General features: G+C 36.4%; 1 protein-coding gene across 3 annotated transcripts in view; it reads right to left on the reverse strand.

Moving 5' to 3' along the window:
* The window catches only part of LOC121427302 (hyalin-like), an 81,989-nt gene that overhangs the window by 3,881 nt on the left and 59,837 nt on the right, over positions 1 to 18,271 (reverse strand). The window contains exons 8-10 of one of the 3 annotated variants that reach the window (XM_041623642.1): positions 5,502 to 5,741; positions 736 to 977; positions 390 to 475 (exon numbers count right to left, since the gene is read on the reverse strand). In XM_041623642.1, coding sequence (XP_041479576.1) covers positions 799 to 977; positions 5,502 to 5,741 — 419 coding nt within the window. In that variant the 3' untranslated portion in view covers positions 390 to 475; positions 736 to 798. Of the gene's footprint in view, positions 1 to 389; positions 476 to 735; positions 978 to 5,501; positions 5,742 to 18,271 lie in introns of those variants that run through there. The other 2 variants (XM_041623648.1, XM_041623655.1) reach the window with 2 other exon arrangements.

The raw sequence follows: 18,271 nt of genomic DNA on the forward strand, positions 1-18,271 counted from the left end.
TCCGCCAACCCTGTTTCACATTATGTAAACACTAACTGTTGCTTTCCGAAGAGAAGGCAAAAGAGTGACTAAAATTGTAAAATTGTCAATGACAAACATCTGAGGCTGAAATCTAGTTTCATACTGCATGAACTTCTTGAAGATATCTTTGACAAAATGAAATGATTTCATTTATTCAGAGGGTCAGCAGCAATTCCCAATTGATAGCAAAGTTTCTTTCAAGAACACTTACCAGTAACAGATATGTAGAAAAAGCATGTATCTGTATTTCCAGCAGCATCTGTTGATGTGTAATTCACTGTGTTGTTTCCAATAGGAAGGTAATCTCCAGGATTGGCAGTAGATGTCAGTGTCTGAGTACCAGAATTATCTGTTGCTGTAGGTGGTGCCCAGGTTACTAAAGCTGTAGCATTACCAATGTCTGTGGTGACATCTTGATTACTTGGACATCCACTGATGACTGGATTCTCATTGTCTGGAAAGAAAACAAGAACAATTCCTCAGTATCTATTCTTAATTTCACATTATGTAAACACTAACTGTTGCTTTCCGAAGAGAAGGCAAAGAGTGACTAAAATTATGACCTTGTCAATGACAAACATCTGAGGCTGAAATCTAGTTACATACTGCATGAATTTCTTGAAGATATCTTTGACAAAATGAAATGATTTCATTTATTCAGAGGGTCAGCAACAGTTCCCAATTGATAAAAAAATTTCTTTCAAGAACACTTACCAGTAACAGATATGTAGAAAGTACATATTCCTGTATTTCCAGCAGCATCTGTTGATGTGTATTTCACTGTGTTGTTTCAATGGGGAAGTAATCTCCAGGATTGGCAGTGGATGTCAGTGTCTGAGTACCAGAATTATCTGTTGCTTTAGGTGGTGTCCAGGTTACTAAAGCTGTAGCATTACCACTGTCTGTGTTGACATCTTGATTACTTGGACATCCAGTGATAACTGGATTCTCGTTGTCTGAGAAGATAACAAGAAAAGTTCTTCAATATTTATTCTAAATTTCATCTTTCGTAAGCTACCGAATGATTAAAAAAAACTTGACATCTCACAAATCTCCACAAATCACAAACTTAAGGAAAATGTGTCATAAATACACAATCATTATAGATGTCTGGGAAGAGTATTGTCTCCCAAATAATCTGAAACAATATTCATTCTCTAAGTCTTTACTCATTGCTAACCAACCATAAATTTGGGGTAAACAGGTTCCTAATTTAAAAAGAGGAAGGTATAAAATTTGTGTGGTATTGGATAAAAAAGTACAATATTTATTATCAAATTCTATTTAACTTCATGTCATTTCCCTGCACATTCATCTCCTGTCCTGTTTTTCGCACTCACTTTGAAAATTTGAATGACACTCAAGTTTCTTTATAATTCAAAGTGAAGTGCTTCAGGAAAAGTCAATGAAATAAGGCATCCTTTTTTATATAATTTCAATCACAGAAGTTTTAACTTTTTGCACACTATTTTCCTTGTAATGAAGTTCAATAATCTTAGAAAATCAATTGAGCCGATGGCGGTATTACAGATATATGCATTGGAAGAAAAGTCCGCCCTTTGAAATTTCAGAGTTTCATTGCTCTGCGTGGGGAGGAATATCTTCCTCCCGGCATATACACCACTTCTCTGTTTTGCGAGTTATGCACTGTCGCTAAATTGTTTGTAATCAAATCTGATCTTTCCAAGGGAAGTATTCAATATATCTTTGAGAATACCATTATATTGGGCCCCTTTTCATGGCAAAATAAAAATGAAAAAAAAAAAAAAACGCTTTAGATTCCGCGCTTCACACGGGGTTATTATTTTAATTTCCTCCATTGTATTCCCTTTTTATGCTTTCGCTCACTATCAATTTTGAAAACAAGGTTCATGAAAAAAAGTTCAAAATCACAATATTGTCAACTGAATTGGAGCTGATACTAGAGACAAGAGAGACGGCTCCATTTCACTTTAATTTATGAAACACCAAAAGCCCCTGAAGCCCTCTCACAATTCTTTCTTTTCAATGGCTATAAAAATGTAATTATATAAACCACCAAACTTCCAAATGCGAGCGAGCGAAGCGAGTGATCAAATTTCATAATTGGTAGACATGATGGCCAAAATCATCTTTTATGAGGTATATATATGATTATTTCTATAATGCGGCGAGCGAGCATAGCGAGTGAGCAAGCTTTCAGTAGGTGTAAGAAAGCACGTTGCCCCAAAACCACATATAATTTGTGTGTATTATCACGGGCTATGTGCAGGGCCTTATAAATGCGTGCATCTTTCACTTGAAGAACTACCAGTTGTTTTTTTTCAACGGCCATATTGTAAAGGGTTTGTTGTGACGTCGACTACTGGATTACAGTTATAATCCAAATGCAAGCAAGCAAAGCGGAGCGGCAAATTTTCCATAGTTGGAAGACAGAATGATCTTTCACGAGAGTGTAATGATGTCCTTGCTGCGACTTGTGAGCATAGTGAGCGAGCCTTGAGAAAGTTGCTTCAGTCGTTTAAAATAAAATGCACTAATTACACAGGATGATAAGGGAAAGCCCTTTATGGTTCATATAAATGTGAACAAGAAATATATAGAAAGAGTGAATAGGGATGAAACAGTGGAGTTTGGTTAAATGAAAACTCATTTGCTCAAAGGTTAAAGGTGAGATGGGAACAAAAACAAGGATTATTATGCCGAAACATATGAAATTATCATATGCCATCAGTGGACTTCCAAAAATGTGTAAATTCCACAGTTTGATCGATGTCATAAGTACACCTAACTTGAAGAATAAACGGTAAGCCAAATATTTTTGTTCCGAATCCCCCGCTTCCACAAAGATATTAGGTGACCCCCCCATCCTTATTTCAGTGAAGTGCATTTAATGGATGTTTTGGTTCGTTTCTGATAAAAGTTTTAATCATACTTAAAAATCATTGGAATCACGTATTTATATACACTCTCATTTCAAAATGATTTAATTGTCAATTTCGATCATTGAGATAATTACACACGGTTTCATGTTCTCTCAAGTATACCACCAATTTACACAACCCACATTATCAGTCATATTTTCGCTGCTTTAAATTTATTAGTTGTTTATCTGTGTATTTATTTTCCTTTTAATGTTCTATCAATTTTTATTATTACAGACCAATTCTGGGTACATGTAGCTCAGTAGTGGAGGGAGACCCTCGGGTCACAGTTATCAAGTTACCTTTTCCCATACCCAGGCAGCTAAGCTACATGTACCCATCTACGGCTCTGCTTATATTCATATTTCGTTGAAATTTATTGTATATTGTAATTGTCGAATTGATAATAAATGAATAAATGGACTTATCATAACTAAACTCCCATGATGCAGTGGATATAACCTTTGCAATATGAGCTAAACGCAGGGATTTGTCACAGCCAAATTCTTGGTAAGAAAAGATTAAGCGTGGGATCAGGCCAATTTAAGTACTTTGATATCATTTAAAGATAAATAATTCACTAACAATAAGATTAACCATTTGATGATTAAAAAAAAAAATTATATCTTGAAAAGTGTGGGAGGATGATTTTACATGCCAACCACTCTTCGAATAGGGGGGACGTATCCCCCATCCCCCGGCCCAGGATTTACACCCATGGCTACTGTAATGATTTTGTTGTACTACTGAGTTACTTATGGGCTGATCATATCCAAAGCAATATGCAAGCATACGAAGCAAACAATGCCCACAGGAAGAATGAATGGCGTCCACAACCTCTATCAGGGAGGTGTGTACGTATGGGAGAGCCTGAATTCCTTCAAAAAGTTGCAGTTGTTCGAAATAATGTGAATATATAAAAGAGTATATGAAAAAGTGTCACATCATGAAACTTCACAAGAAAAGAAAAATATGTATCAAAATTAGAACAGAAAGGACTAAATAGTACTTGTCGAGCTTTGTTCAGTAGGCTACTCATTGGTATATAAGGCAGGTGAGAATGGGAAAGATGGATCATTAACCATCCAACGTTGTTATCAACATCGTGCATGATGTTGGCTGTCAAACAAAATATATCCAACAAACAAGTTCCCAACTCTGTACTCATTTTCAACTGTCCAATAATAACTCTCCAGTAAACTATTTTCTCGTGTTGTCACAGAACGTCACATACTGGCCGTCTAACAATCAAACACAAATATGTTTGTCATTGTCGATTGTGCAACCACACTAATTATTTCAAACAAGTTTCCAATCTTATACCATTGCCGACTGTCCAACGTCAGCTTTAAATTAAAGGGTTGAATCTTTGGTTACACATCGTAATTCCGAAGGTTTGTAATTCCGAAACACGAAATAAGGTTCGATGTTCCGAAGATTCGTTAGTCCGAAAACAAAATAAGGTTCGTTGTTCCGAAGGTTCGTTAATCTGAAAACGAAATAAGGTTTATTAATCATTACATTTTCGGACTAACAAACCTTCGGAATTACGAACCTCATTTCGTTTTCGGATTAACGAACCTTCGGAAAATTTTACGAACCTCATTTCGTTTTCGGACTTACAAACCTTCGGATTTACGAACCTTCGGAAATACGAACCTTCGGAATAACGAACCTTCGAAATATCCGAACCTTCAGAATAACGAAGCTTCGGAATTACGAATGTATGCGGAATCTTTCTGGTTTGTACAGAGCTACCAAGTCTCACGCATTTTGGACTCTTGTTCATCCCCTCAAATCTCTGTCTCATGCAATTATCACAGCCTATCTCCGTATACATTGTACACAATGTCTGTGATCTCACTCAGATTCACAGAAAATCTCACGCATAGCTGGTCTTTGAACTTGGCATCTCTGTTTGTATATGTATATGTCCTACTGGAAATCTAACTTGACAAAAGTTAGTATGAGTGATTGTATTACCGACCGGCCTTGTATTACCGAACGCGCGCATCATATGCGTCAGAAAATAATCAAATACGCTCAAACCTTTGCAACTTCCTTCCAAAGGGAACTTAGATAGAAAAATGATGAAAAATTATCAAAAACACAATTTCAAAGTCTTTATATCCTCAAAACAATAAAATATGGTCAAAATAGCTCATGAGTGACTTTGTTGTTTTCCCAACTTTTCCATAGAAAACACACGTTCGGTAATACGATACCTTTTCAAGTGACCAAAATATTTAACTTGCGAAGAGGGGTCCGATTGGAAGCTGATGTCGTAAAAATGAAAAACAATTTCGGCAAAATTTCTGCATAATTATATTTTGTAGGTATTTGTGTATTTATAGTGAAAGTTTAGTGAATTTTATTGGAATAATGTGTTTGATATGATCAAATTCATGAAAAGTGTTCGGTAATACGATCCACTACCATACATTGTAAGGGCTTTGACATTTTAATTGCACCCTAAAATTATAACTTTTTCTTACAGGTTCGACTTTTAAAATGTATGTTTTGCTTAGTTTTAACAGGTCCTAACTCCTTGGTTTTAAAATGATTGGGCCTACTCACCAGAAACAGATATAGAGAAAGTACATGTATCTGTATATCCATTATTATCTGTTGATGTGTAGGTCACTGTGTTGTTTCCAATAGGGAAGTAATCTCCAGGATTGTCGGTGGATGTCAGTGTCTGAGTACCGTCGGAGTCTGAAGCTGTAGGTGGTGTCCAGGTGACTAAAGCTGTAGCATTACCAATGTCTGTGTTGACATTTTGATTACTTGGACATCCACTGATGACAGGCGGCGAACCTACTATAAAGGGGGGGGGGGGGAAATCGTGCAATAAATCATCATTATCATCGAATTTCCATAGGACCCCAACACTAACAATTTAGGAGTCTGTTTAGGAGTCTGTTTAGATGAAAATCTGTCATACAAGTATCACATTGATTGTACAGCAAAGAAAATGTAAAAAAAGTTTGATTCCTTATAGGTTCGCGAAAAAATTTACTTTGTATGATGGGGTGTCCAAACTTCGCGCACTTTTCAAAAATATTCATCAGGCTTAATTTTGTCCACAAATTATTCATAATTTATACAAAACCAATTCAAGAAATAGTTACCACATTTACGGCAAGATTGTAAACTATACAAGTGGAATGCCTCTGGCCGTCTCACCTGCATCACGCGGTTCAATACAGCAGCAGTGCTGACTTTGAATACTACTCTAACTCGCACAAGATGTTCAGTGACACATGGTTACTCTTATGTCATTCGATACCATTTGTGCAAAACAATCTACGTAATAAATATGTATTCCGTTTCCACATTTGTTCGCTCAAAGTAACAACTTATATTTTTCCCCCATTGGGAGCCTAATTTTTTACAAGCTCTGCTTTTTATTTAGGTTTCCTCACTTTTTTTACATTTGTAGTGTACCTTATGCTTAAAAAAAAAAACTTATGTTAGATACTTAATTTTATCATTGATACACTATGTTTATGACCACATTTGTTACGTATATTATGATATTTGTTTTAAAAGTGGAATCAATAAATGAAATGAAATGAAATGAAATGTCCACTTTTTATGAACTAGACCAATAAACTTACAGAGATATGATGGTTATTCAACAAAAAACCCCAACATGGCCAAAGTTCATTGACCTTACATGACCTTCGACCTTGATCATGTGACCTGAAACTCGAACAGGATATTCAGTGATACTTGATTACTCTTATGTACAAGTTTCATGAATCAGATCCATAAACTTTCAAAGTTATGATGGTAATTCAACAGATACACCCAATTCGGCCAAAGTTCATTGACCTTTGACCTTGGTCATGTGACCTGAAACGCGCACAGGATGTTCAGTGATACTTGATTACTCTAATGTCCAAGTTTAATGAACTAGACCAATAAACTTTCAAAGTTATGATGGTAATTCAACAGATACCCCCGATTCGGCAAAAGTTCATTGACCCTAAATGACCTTTGACCTTAATCATGAGACCTGAAACTTGCACAAAATTTTCAGTGATGCTTGATTACTATTGTGTCAAAGTTTCATGAATCAGATCCATAAACTTTCAAAGTTATGATGGGAATTCAACAGATATCCCCAATTCGGCCAAAGTTCATTGACCCTAAATGACCTTTGACCTTGGTCATGTAACGTGAAACTCATGTAGGATGTTCAGTGATACTTGATTAACCTAATGTCCAAGTTTCATGAACTAGGTCCATATATTTTCTAAGTTATGATGACATTTCAAAAACTTAACCTCAGGTTAAGATTTCGAAGTTGATTCCTCCAACATGGTCTAAGTTCATTGACCCTAAATGACCTTTGACCTTGGTCATGTGATATGAAACTCTAATAGGATGTTCAGTAATACTTGATTAACCTTATGGCCAAGTTTTATTAACTAGGTCCATATACTTTCTAAGTTATGACGTCATTTCAAAAACTTAACCTCAGGTTAAGATTTGATGTTGACGCCGCCGCCGCCGTCGGAAAAGCGGCGCCTATAGTCTCACTTTGCTTCGCAGGTGAGACAAAAATCATGGACGAAAATGTAAAGTAGGTCAAGGGGTTTCGCCGGTATCGCGATCTCAAAATTCTATTCCGATCAGCGAATAATGCGGGCTGTGCTGGAAACTCGTCGAGAAAAAGTGTGACCTAACTTCGCGCACCAAAGCTTTTGTGGAGATTTAAACAAAGACTCAAGCTCAAAAAGTGAAATATTTATATCAGATTGATGGCAAAATGCTATGGAATCGGTTAGTACCACATTTAACTCACATTTTTCATGATTTCTGCTTGTAAAATGGTGATATCGTGATTCTTGTTGCTTTCTTCAAAACAGGCGCTAACGGTGACAAATTTGCCGATCTTTTGCCAATATTTTCATGAATACTGGACTAATCCTAAAGAAACTTTCAACGAAGGGTAATTTTAGGTCGCTTTTCACATTGATGATGTCAGATTTTAACGATATTGGCCAGTTTTGGAGATAATGACCGTCCGCGAAGTTTGGACACGCGCGAAGTTTGGACTCACTGCCATACTTGTTCAAATAGGGGTGAGCGTGGCGAGTCCGCTGAACTGTTTATTTTCACGCTCTTCTAGCTAGGCTGCGTTTATGCGACCTCGACCCAGAATCATGATTTGAATCACAATTTGAATCATGATTCAAAACAGCAGCATGAATCACGATCCGACAGAATCAGCGTTTATACGACCATCTTTCTAACGCTGTTTCTCCCTGAATTCGGTCCGATCCAGTGCGCATCACAGTGCGCAGTTTGACCCAGGAAGTATAGGTCAACATTTTCGCACGTGTTTCTAACTTCACGTCGGCTGCTAGATTTTTGCTGCCGCCGGAGCTATTAACGAGCAAACGTTTGTGCAAGTGCAACGCTTACTCGGCTTCCGAAAAATAAATCTTTTACTTCAAGAATTCCGTGTATTGTACCTCATATTGTTTTTGATCGGGAACCAGAAGGGGTCATTATCCTCCCTCCCACCTCCCAATCGATTTTTCTTGTCTATGATGGTCCTGTACGTACTGGGCACGAATTCTGTTAATTTTGTCTCGATAGGCGGTGCCACATCTCCGTTGAAATCCCTCCCTCGCAAGCGCCGCTGAACTTAGGGATCGTCTTATTTCTGTGATTCCCGGTTAGGGATGCTTGTGCTTCAGGCTGAGCCCAAAGCACAAGCAGAGCCCTGAGTTAATTCATCGTCGATCAGTCCAATTTGTGCCTTTGGAACTTGAAGAAATGATTGATGAAAACAATGAAATATACAAATGACGCTACAGTACAACCCCGGGGGTACAATACACAGAATGATAATTCCTAAATGCTGGCAATACTGCTACACGAAAATTAACCTGCACGAAACACAGCGCGTTTTGGCCCGAATTCACAAAGGTGGACTCTGCAAAATCCACGGATTTTAGAATCCGTGGATTTTTGAGTCCATGGATTCTGGAAAATCCACGGATTCTGCAGTTTGTGATTCACAAACAGTGGAATCAAAAATCCACGGATTCTACCAGACCCACGGTTGAGTCCATGGATTCAACCGTGGACTCAACCGAATCCACGGATTCAACCGTGGATTTTCAATCAAATTTAGGGACTTCCCCTTTTTGAGACTGCACTGCGCATGCTCAGTGTAATGAAAACAAACATCTGCAGCATATACACAATATACAAAAAAATATTATTCTAAAATAAATGTTTGCTGGTACCCCCCCCCCCAAGAGTTATGTTTGCTGGCATTGATTGTTGTATATCTTTACACACACACACAAACACAAAAATAAGCACATCATCAGCTAGCTGCACCTGATCAACCATGGCCCTGAAGTGGCAAAAAGCAGAAATCCATTATCTAATCGAGTTAATCTCAGATAGACAGGATAAGATATGTAACTGAGAAACTAATCACAATCCTTTTTACAGCAACCAATTCCACATCACTAAAGCACCACTGGATCCATCTTTAAGAACAAGGTAATCACTGATTGCCAATTCACGCCATGATCATGATGCAATCAGGAAACTAATCATGAATAACGTTTTCAGACATTCCAATCCTTTATACTTAAACATCATCACCTAATCTAAAATATCACAGCATTATATTTGATTTTGACACACGCAAAAAACATATCATCACCATGATCACTCTTATGAATGGGAATAACATCTGGAATAATTCAAAGCACAATCAATTCAATTTGATAACAGACAACAATTTAATATATTATTTTGTCACATTTTCCACACATGAATAACCACAATTTACATGATTATTTAACTATGATTACATAGATTATGACTGTTAAAATTAATTTTTCTGCAAGTAAGGTGATATGCATGTATTTTTTTAAAAAAATTTATATTCATCATACTATCATGGAATACCATCAACCCTATACAGGCCTCGGAGCCCCCCCCCCCCCGCCCCTCAATGATTTAGGCAGTATTTTCGCAGCGCGATATTTCTTTAACGTGCTCGCTGACTTTTACCTTCAAGTCTTGCGCAATTTATGAGACCAGTTTTGCGTCACCCGGGTACGCGGTCCCGAAATTACGTAACATTATGTCAGACCAAAAATTGCTCAAAAGCGTGATTTTGTGTACAAAATCAATGCAAATTATTTTTTCAACCAAAAATCATAAATGTATGATTATTTTTAGCTTTGCTGGTTTAAATGTATTTATATTATGCTGTTTATTATCAGAAGAGTCCCCAACAAATTTCATTGAAAAAACAATGATATCAAATATGCGTTACGTGAAATTGGGAGTTGGGAGAAATTAATTGCCAAACACAGATTTACAAACTTTTTTTGAGGGGTTTATATTGTATCAGCAGTACTGCAGATTATATTAAATACTCATAGATAGAGAAATAACAGAAGTTCTTGATTTGTTGATGTGGTTGGGAGAATTCACTTGAATATTGATATCATAAAAACTGTATATAGACATATCTATTCATAAATTAGGAATTATGTTGCAATGGATGACATTGTACTATAAAGACCAAGAAAAACAAATATAGTATACAGATAATACAGTACCTGACTCATTATCAATATTCATGAAAACTAGGGCCATACATTTTAAATGTCCAGCTCAGACGTCAGATAGGGGTAATACTATATTATATTTATTTTTAAAGTAAACCTAGTTAGAAGGATCTGGTCTTTGTCTGAATGATTTTCACACTTCTCTAACTTAAAGAAATACAATGGAATTATAAGATTTTGTATATATGTTGATATATCAAACACAATTATCGAAAGACTCACTTAAATTCTTAGTCTGTAGCGTCTAATATCAAGATAAATGAATTTGTAAGGAAAATGCTCAAGAGCATATTTAACCCTATATAGCCCGGGCTATTTTGAAATTGCATAGCTGGGGGGGGGGGGGCTAATAGGCCCCCCTCAGATCTCAGCCGTTTATCGACCAATTGCGACCAAATTTGGTGGGTGTCTCATTATGTATTTTACAAGAATGCGTTGTCAAATTTGTGATATTTATTATCATTTTTTTTATCTAATTAATTATGCAAATATTCAAATTTTTTCAAGGAATTTTCATTTTTTTTTTGTTTTCCCCCCATTTTTTGAGAAAATGCAATGGAATCAAGCATGTTAGTAGCCAGCCATGTAATCTAAAAGACAGCTCACTCAACTGTATTGAAATTGTATAATTTTTAGATTATAATAGTAATTAATTATGGGCATATGCTAATTTTTCTCGATAATATTCTTGTTTCCTTCCGTGTTTCCAAATTCTTATGTATTTCTTTGTTTTTAATTTATTATGTATTTCTTTGTTTTGAAATCTCTACTTTTTGGTTTTTTTAATCTAGAATAGTTGGTGATAGCCCAAAAGAAACTTATGTGAGGAAAAACAGAAAAAAACATTCATCTGACAACACTTATTGTAAAACCTATACATTGTACACACAAAAGTCAATGGAAATTGCCATTTTCGGTGACATTGGTTACGAATATGTGCTATATCTCCGCAAGTGTACCCCCGATTTTCACAAACGGTCTCAAAATGTGCCGGAGATGTGAAAAAAAAAGTCATGAAATTTCAGCGTATTATTTTTTTGCATTTAGAAATTATCGCAAAATATGTCGAGGAGGGGCCTTTTAGCCCCCCCCCCCCCCGGGCTATAAAGGGTTAAAGGACAAATAAGTACTGTACAGTACATTACAAAGAGAGGGTGCTAAATAAAACAATCTAAATTTCAATGCTTAAAAATAGTCAATGACCGCTATTATACTTGATGATAGGAGTACAAGTCACATTATCGACCCTTCCCCAAAAGTTCAGACTGGCATAACAGAGTCTACATTTATATTAAAAATGCAATCTGCACACTGACGGAATACCTGTTCTTCCGATTAAGGAAGTACAGGGCTTGTTCCCCACCCGGGGCCCGTTGCAGAAAGAGTTGCAATCGATCGCAACTCTAAAAATCATGCGCAACTTGATTTTCAACCAATCAACAGCGCGCATTTTGGACTTGCGATTGATTTTTTGACTTGCGTTTAAACGCAACTCTTTCTGCAACGGGCCCCTGGGGCCTAATGTAGACATGAGTCCCATCGATGACACCTATGACAACAGGTAGAGGTTCACTACATTCTGTATTCCTCCTCAGCTCAGATCACCCTCACACATGTTGATGAGATGGAGTGCAGTCTCTTTTGAGAAGCGATACCGCATTCGAAAGGCTTCATCCATGTACAACTCAAAAGGATTCATTCATTTCTGTAATCCCATCAGGGTCTGGGCCTGTTGGCCATCTGTGTATACATGGAAAAGGAATTAGAGTAGACAAACATGAAAAAAAAAATGATAATTCAAGATTCCCTGAACAATAGGTAAGGTTTGCTAACCATTCAGCCCCCCCTAGTCTTCTTAGGTACAGTATGGAAATAGCCCAGTCTATTTAGGATTAAGTTTTTCTTTTCCTAATTTTGTTTTTACATTAATATGCATTGCATACATCAAGTCAAATGTTTCAAATAATCTGCTGATTTAATTGCTGTGCTCCTTTCATTCATTTTGACTCCATCCATTTTTAAATCTTGAAAATTGTCACTGCTTGTGCAAGTAGGAACAAAATTTTGCCATGTTGGTTTCATCACTAGTGCTTCAACCAGTATCTCCTCCATATAGAAACAAGTCATAATTTTGTCAGTTATAAAAAAGGGAAATATTTTGCAATAAGCACTGCATCGGTTTATTGTTCAATTGAAACAAAGCTTACCTCTCTGAGGCTGTTGACACGATCAAGATGCATTAAATGAGCACGGTGATTTTCTGCCATTTTTTGTTCTGCATAGAAAATTGAAATTGACATAGGGTTAAGTTTCAATGGCAAAGAAAATAGTCATAAGAAAAATGAACATGAGACTAGAATGGGATTCAGTCATCAGTCACTGAGATGACAGTTTGAGAAAATTCTCTAAAATCTGTATTCTCAAAATTGTCTCATCTCTGTAGTGTAAGGACATCCCCTATTTTATCTCTGAAAATGCCCATTTTTTTTCTTTGCTAAAATTAAAATACATGACTGCTCTCCCAAATTCATTTTCTTTGAAACGATTTATCATCTCAAATGAAATCTTCAAAATTGCTGAAAAGACTAGCCTGGAGGTTCTTGGAGAGTGAAAATTAGTCATAGCTGGCCCGTAGGCTTACTCATGACCATCATGACCCTGGATAGTACCAACTGAACTTCTGTCAGTTCTGAATCTGATTCTGAGTGCACCGTAGAACTGATTTTTACTCTCCAGGAGCCTTCAGGCGTGCAGGCTAGAGTAAGATAGACCATGTAGATCTAAGAAAATCCAGCGACAGGGACAGGGGGAATCATAAATTTCGGAAGAACCGAGTGAAAAGGGGAACAAGTCAAGGGTCTAATCGTCTAACGTCAACGAGTACGTCTAGCCGTGTCACAGAGCTCGCGAAAGAACAACACATAAATGCACTTGTGGGGCTACACAAAACCATTTCCGCGAGAATTTTTTTCACTATCTCGACTCTCATGACCGTACCTAATATACATGCATTTATGACATAAATTCGGACATTAATTCACAAATCAATACATAAAAAGTGACAAAAAATATTGCTCATCAAACAAATATGTCAAATTACTCACAATTTTCTCGGAGCTCGGTCCAGCATGTATTTTTTCCACCACTTTCACGTCCATTAAATTTTGCTGCAAAATTATCGTCCAGCGGTTGTTGTCTGCACAAAGATATACCCAAATGCTGCGCTGTGATTGGCCAATTACGCCTAGAATCCACGGATTCTGTGGAGTCCACTGTTTCAGACCACCCCAAACAGTTGACTCGAAATCGTGACGTAATAGACTTGGTTGAATCCGTGGATTCGGTCGAGTCCACCTTTGTGAATCACAAAAGCGAATCCGTGGACTGTGGACTCAACAAAATCCGTGGATTAATCCGTGGATTTTGCAGAATCCACCTTTGTGAATTCGGGCCTTTTGAGTCGAACCCGGAAGAAGCACGACACAATGACGTCATAGAATCATGATTCAAATCACGATATCGTTTATACGACCTTTTTCGTTCGTGATTCTACAGAAACGTCTTTCCAAACGCCCCTTTTTTCGTGTTTCATGTTTGTGATTCTAATCATGATTATATTCAATTTCGACTAAACGCAATCGTGATTCTGCAGAATCGTGATTTGAATCATGATTCTAATCATGATTCTAGGGTAAAAAAGTGTCGAATAAACGCACGTACCCTAGCCATTATTCAGTATATCCGTAATTCCAGTACTTTCAGTATCCTCACTTATCTCAGTACTGTCAGAATCTCTGTAAGGTCAATATATTCCGTCTCTTCTCTCGTCTCCGTACCGGTATTTTCTGTATCTTCTCTCGTGTCGGTATTGTCAGTATCTCAGTACCGGTATATAAAGTCGGTATTTTCCGTATTTCGGTAAAGTCAGTATTTTCCGTACTTCTCACTTCTTCCAGTCAGTACTTCAACACTTTCGTAAATCTGCTTTTCAGACCATGTATACTGCAGCTCCGTATAAAACGGCAAGATGGGAGCTAGGCATTCAGTTCTTACTTTTACTTCAAAAATCATGCTCATCCTGTGTCAGCAGGTTCTAATGAAAATTGGACAGAGTTTCGGTCGTAAACCTCTTCCTGCCAAGCATTATGTATGGCTCGTTATCAAGCATGAGTTCAACTATTGCCAGCCATTAAAATTTGATAATCTTTTAAATACAGTTAAAGTCATGAAATAATTTTTTTAACAACAGCAATGGTAATTGTCACTACTATTTATACCCGAACAGTGGTGAACAAGTAAAGATAAATATCTAACATAATCATACAGTTGTAAACATCGTTATTTCTCAGCAAATATAGACAGCTGGCAGCCGTCTGTTTCGAGGAGTTTTTCAACATTTTTTTTTAATTTCTCCTCGTACACAGACGGCTCGCTTTCGTGCAGCCACCATCAGGGGAATTGCAATGCAAAATCCCCTGTCGGGGCTCTCCAATTTTGGGAATTTTTGTCTTTAATGCCATTAATGAATAAAAATTTTGAAAATTAACGCGACAAAATTGCAAATTAATATTCCCTCTTGGCATTAATTGCCCAAAAACGGAGAAAAATGAAGTTAAAAGGAACAAAAACAGTGATTTACCTCGGCTGTCGTGTAAATTCACTATCCCGTTTTATCCGATCTTAAGTTCATAGACATATGGCCATTGAGTCCCCTGTACAGATCGCGCTAGAACTTCGGTCTCTGTATTTGGTGAATGAAGCCAACGGAGTTCAGCTGAACAACCAACACAACATAGATTAAAGCTTTTGGTCTAAGCAAATATTGCTTACATACTTTAAAAAAAAACCCTACATAATCGATTACAAAGGATTACTGAATTTCCCTACGCAACTATATACATGGATTAAAAAATATTCGACGCTCTTCACTGTTACAAAACTATGTTGAACATTGAATATAATTCTTTCATTTCGTTACAATACATATATATATATATATATATATATATATATATATATATATATCTATATATATCTATATCTATATATATATATATCTATATATATATATATATCTATATATATATATCTATATATATCTATATATATATTTACATACCTATAATGGCATGATCATAACAAGCATGGTATCATTTTAAAGAGTATTAAATGATCTTTTGAATTATATCAAACAGCGTCAAATATGGGTAAAATTGGGAGTTGGGAGAAATTAGTGGCCAAACTCAGATATCCAAACTTTTTTGCTCGTTTTGCAGCTTTTCAATTCAGACCTCATCCAACATTTTTTTTAATCCTGCTCTTTTCGTGATGGCATTATCATAACAAGCATGGTATCATTTTTAAGAAAATTAAACAATCTTTTGAATGATGTAACATGCATTGTGTAAAATTGGGAGTCGGGAGAAATTAATGGCCAAACACAGGTTTCCAAACTTTTTTTGAGGGGCATATATATATGTATATGTATTGTAACGAAATGAAAGGGTTATTCAATGTTCAACATAGTTTAGTCCCCCCTAAATCAAATTGCTGTAACTTTTGAACGGAAATATTTTGAAAAAGGGCTATTCCACGGCTACTCACGTTTCATTTGGAGACACCTTGACTCATACTTGGAGCTGTAACTCCATTATTACTGATATTCCTTATCACAACAAAGTACACAGTCTAACTATCCTTTGTATAAAAACAAAACTTGGGAAATTTTATTATGCTCCTGGCAAATCTTTGGAATGTGTCGGTTACTCACGTTACATGATTTGGACATGCAAAAAATGAAAAGTCTACATAAGTGAAAAGTCTCCTCATACAAGGCTTTTATGAAAGTTAATTATATCCATTTCAAAGAAGTATATTAGGGAGACAAACTTTGTATATAATAAAAAAATAAAGAACACACGGTTTTTACTTGGGGTGCAGATAAAGTGGTTACTCACATTACATTTTTTTCCATGTATGGTTAACAACACACGTCATTAAAAATTCAATAATGTGTGTAAAATTCATTGCTAGGAACATCAAAAACAGATTTTATGCCAAAAATTGGAACAATTGCAGCTTTAATAGGGAGTAGGAGGAAAAGTATGATTTCGCTTACTAATTACGCATAAATTAGCATAATCGCTTAATACCAATTTGCATGAAATAAATTACTGTGTAGTATTGTAGATTATGTCCAAGACAACCCGCGCGCTAATTTTTGGCGTGATCGTGGGGCCAATGGCCGAGATCTCAAGGGGGGCCTGGGAGGCCCCCACCCCCCCCCCCCCGGGCCATATCAACTCCCAAAATACCCCGGCCTAGATATAGGGTTACAGGTAAGGGCATTCAGTGTGTTGTTCGAACACTCGTTAAAGTTTGGTTAATCAAAACCAAGTCTTACTAATGCACTCGCGCATTGTGAATACTTCTACTAATATTCAATTTTTTGTGTGTGATTGTATAACCACTGATATTTTGATGAACAAAGAGTCACATCAAAGAGGTGTACCCTCATTTTGCTTTTAATTAATCAAAAATAACTTCACAACTCACCATGAGACTTTAAACTTGACATCCCACAGAAAATGTTACCTAACTGAATAATTTTTACTGGTTACTCACATTACATGATGGTCACTCACGTTACAAAGTTACTCATGTTACAGATTTTCTTCATCATTTTTATAAAAAAATTGTACTTTTTAATGATTTTGATAGTCATCACTGTGTCAAAGATTATTTGAAGGAAGAGAATTTAAAATCCCACCAGTTAACTGTGAAGAATTTTTCTCTAAGAAAACAAAGTCAGTTTTTTGGTTACTCACGTTACATCACCTGAGCAGGTTGCAATATTCATTTTTTGAATAAGTACTACAAATTTACTTGAAAAGTTTTTGTCTATTTTAAGTAATTTGGTTCTTCTAAACTTCAGAAATATATAAAGTGGTATGTTGTTGCAATAACAAAATGGTAATAAGGCATATTTCATTTTCACCATTTTTCTTGTATTTTGGTACAGAATGGAAGACACAACTTATGACATTTTTTCCCCAAAGTATACATGTGAAAATAAACTTTTATTTTTTGTTCCTGAAACTATCATGGACTTAAAGTATTAAAAAAATCAAGAAAATTTGAATTTCTAAGCTCATGTCCACCAACCTGTGGAATCGCCCAATATGATATTTCGTAGGTAGTTTTCCACACTCATTAAGCAACTCCTGGGAAAAAATGAGATTGATCGGTTGAGTCATGCATGAATAATTAAAGATTGAATGAAAAACGACCATTTTTGAAAGTCACAAAAGTCGTTTTTCAGATTGTGCAAATACAAAGTTGGGCAAAAATTGTTTTTAGGTGAATTTTATGGTGTTAATGCTGTTTTTCTATCCATTATTAGCCACTCCACATACAATTTTGATATCGTATGTTCATGGTTGAGTGAGCACAATATTGCAGGGGCTGCAGAAGCGGGAAGGGGGGGGGGCTAGGGGCCCTCCACTTTTTTTCAAAAAGCATGTACAAAATGTAAAATTGACCATGGTCAGCCCCCCCCCCACTTTAGGCTCAGCCCCTCCCCCACACTTTGAAAACCGTTCCGCGGCCCCTGTATTGTGACGTATCATCATAAGGGTTATTGGTAGTATCCTCTACAACTTGTTAGGTCTTATTAAAGTTTGAAAATGTTGGTGGCTACCCCGATTATAGGCCACTCCCCCAATTTTA

Source organism: Lytechinus variegatus, chromosome 1 (genome assembly GCF_018143015.1).
Source record: "Lytechinus variegatus isolate NC3 chromosome 1, Lvar_3.0, whole genome shotgun sequence".
Lineage (NCBI taxonomy): Eukaryota > Metazoa > Echinodermata > Echinoidea > Temnopleuroida > Toxopneustidae > Lytechinus > Lytechinus variegatus.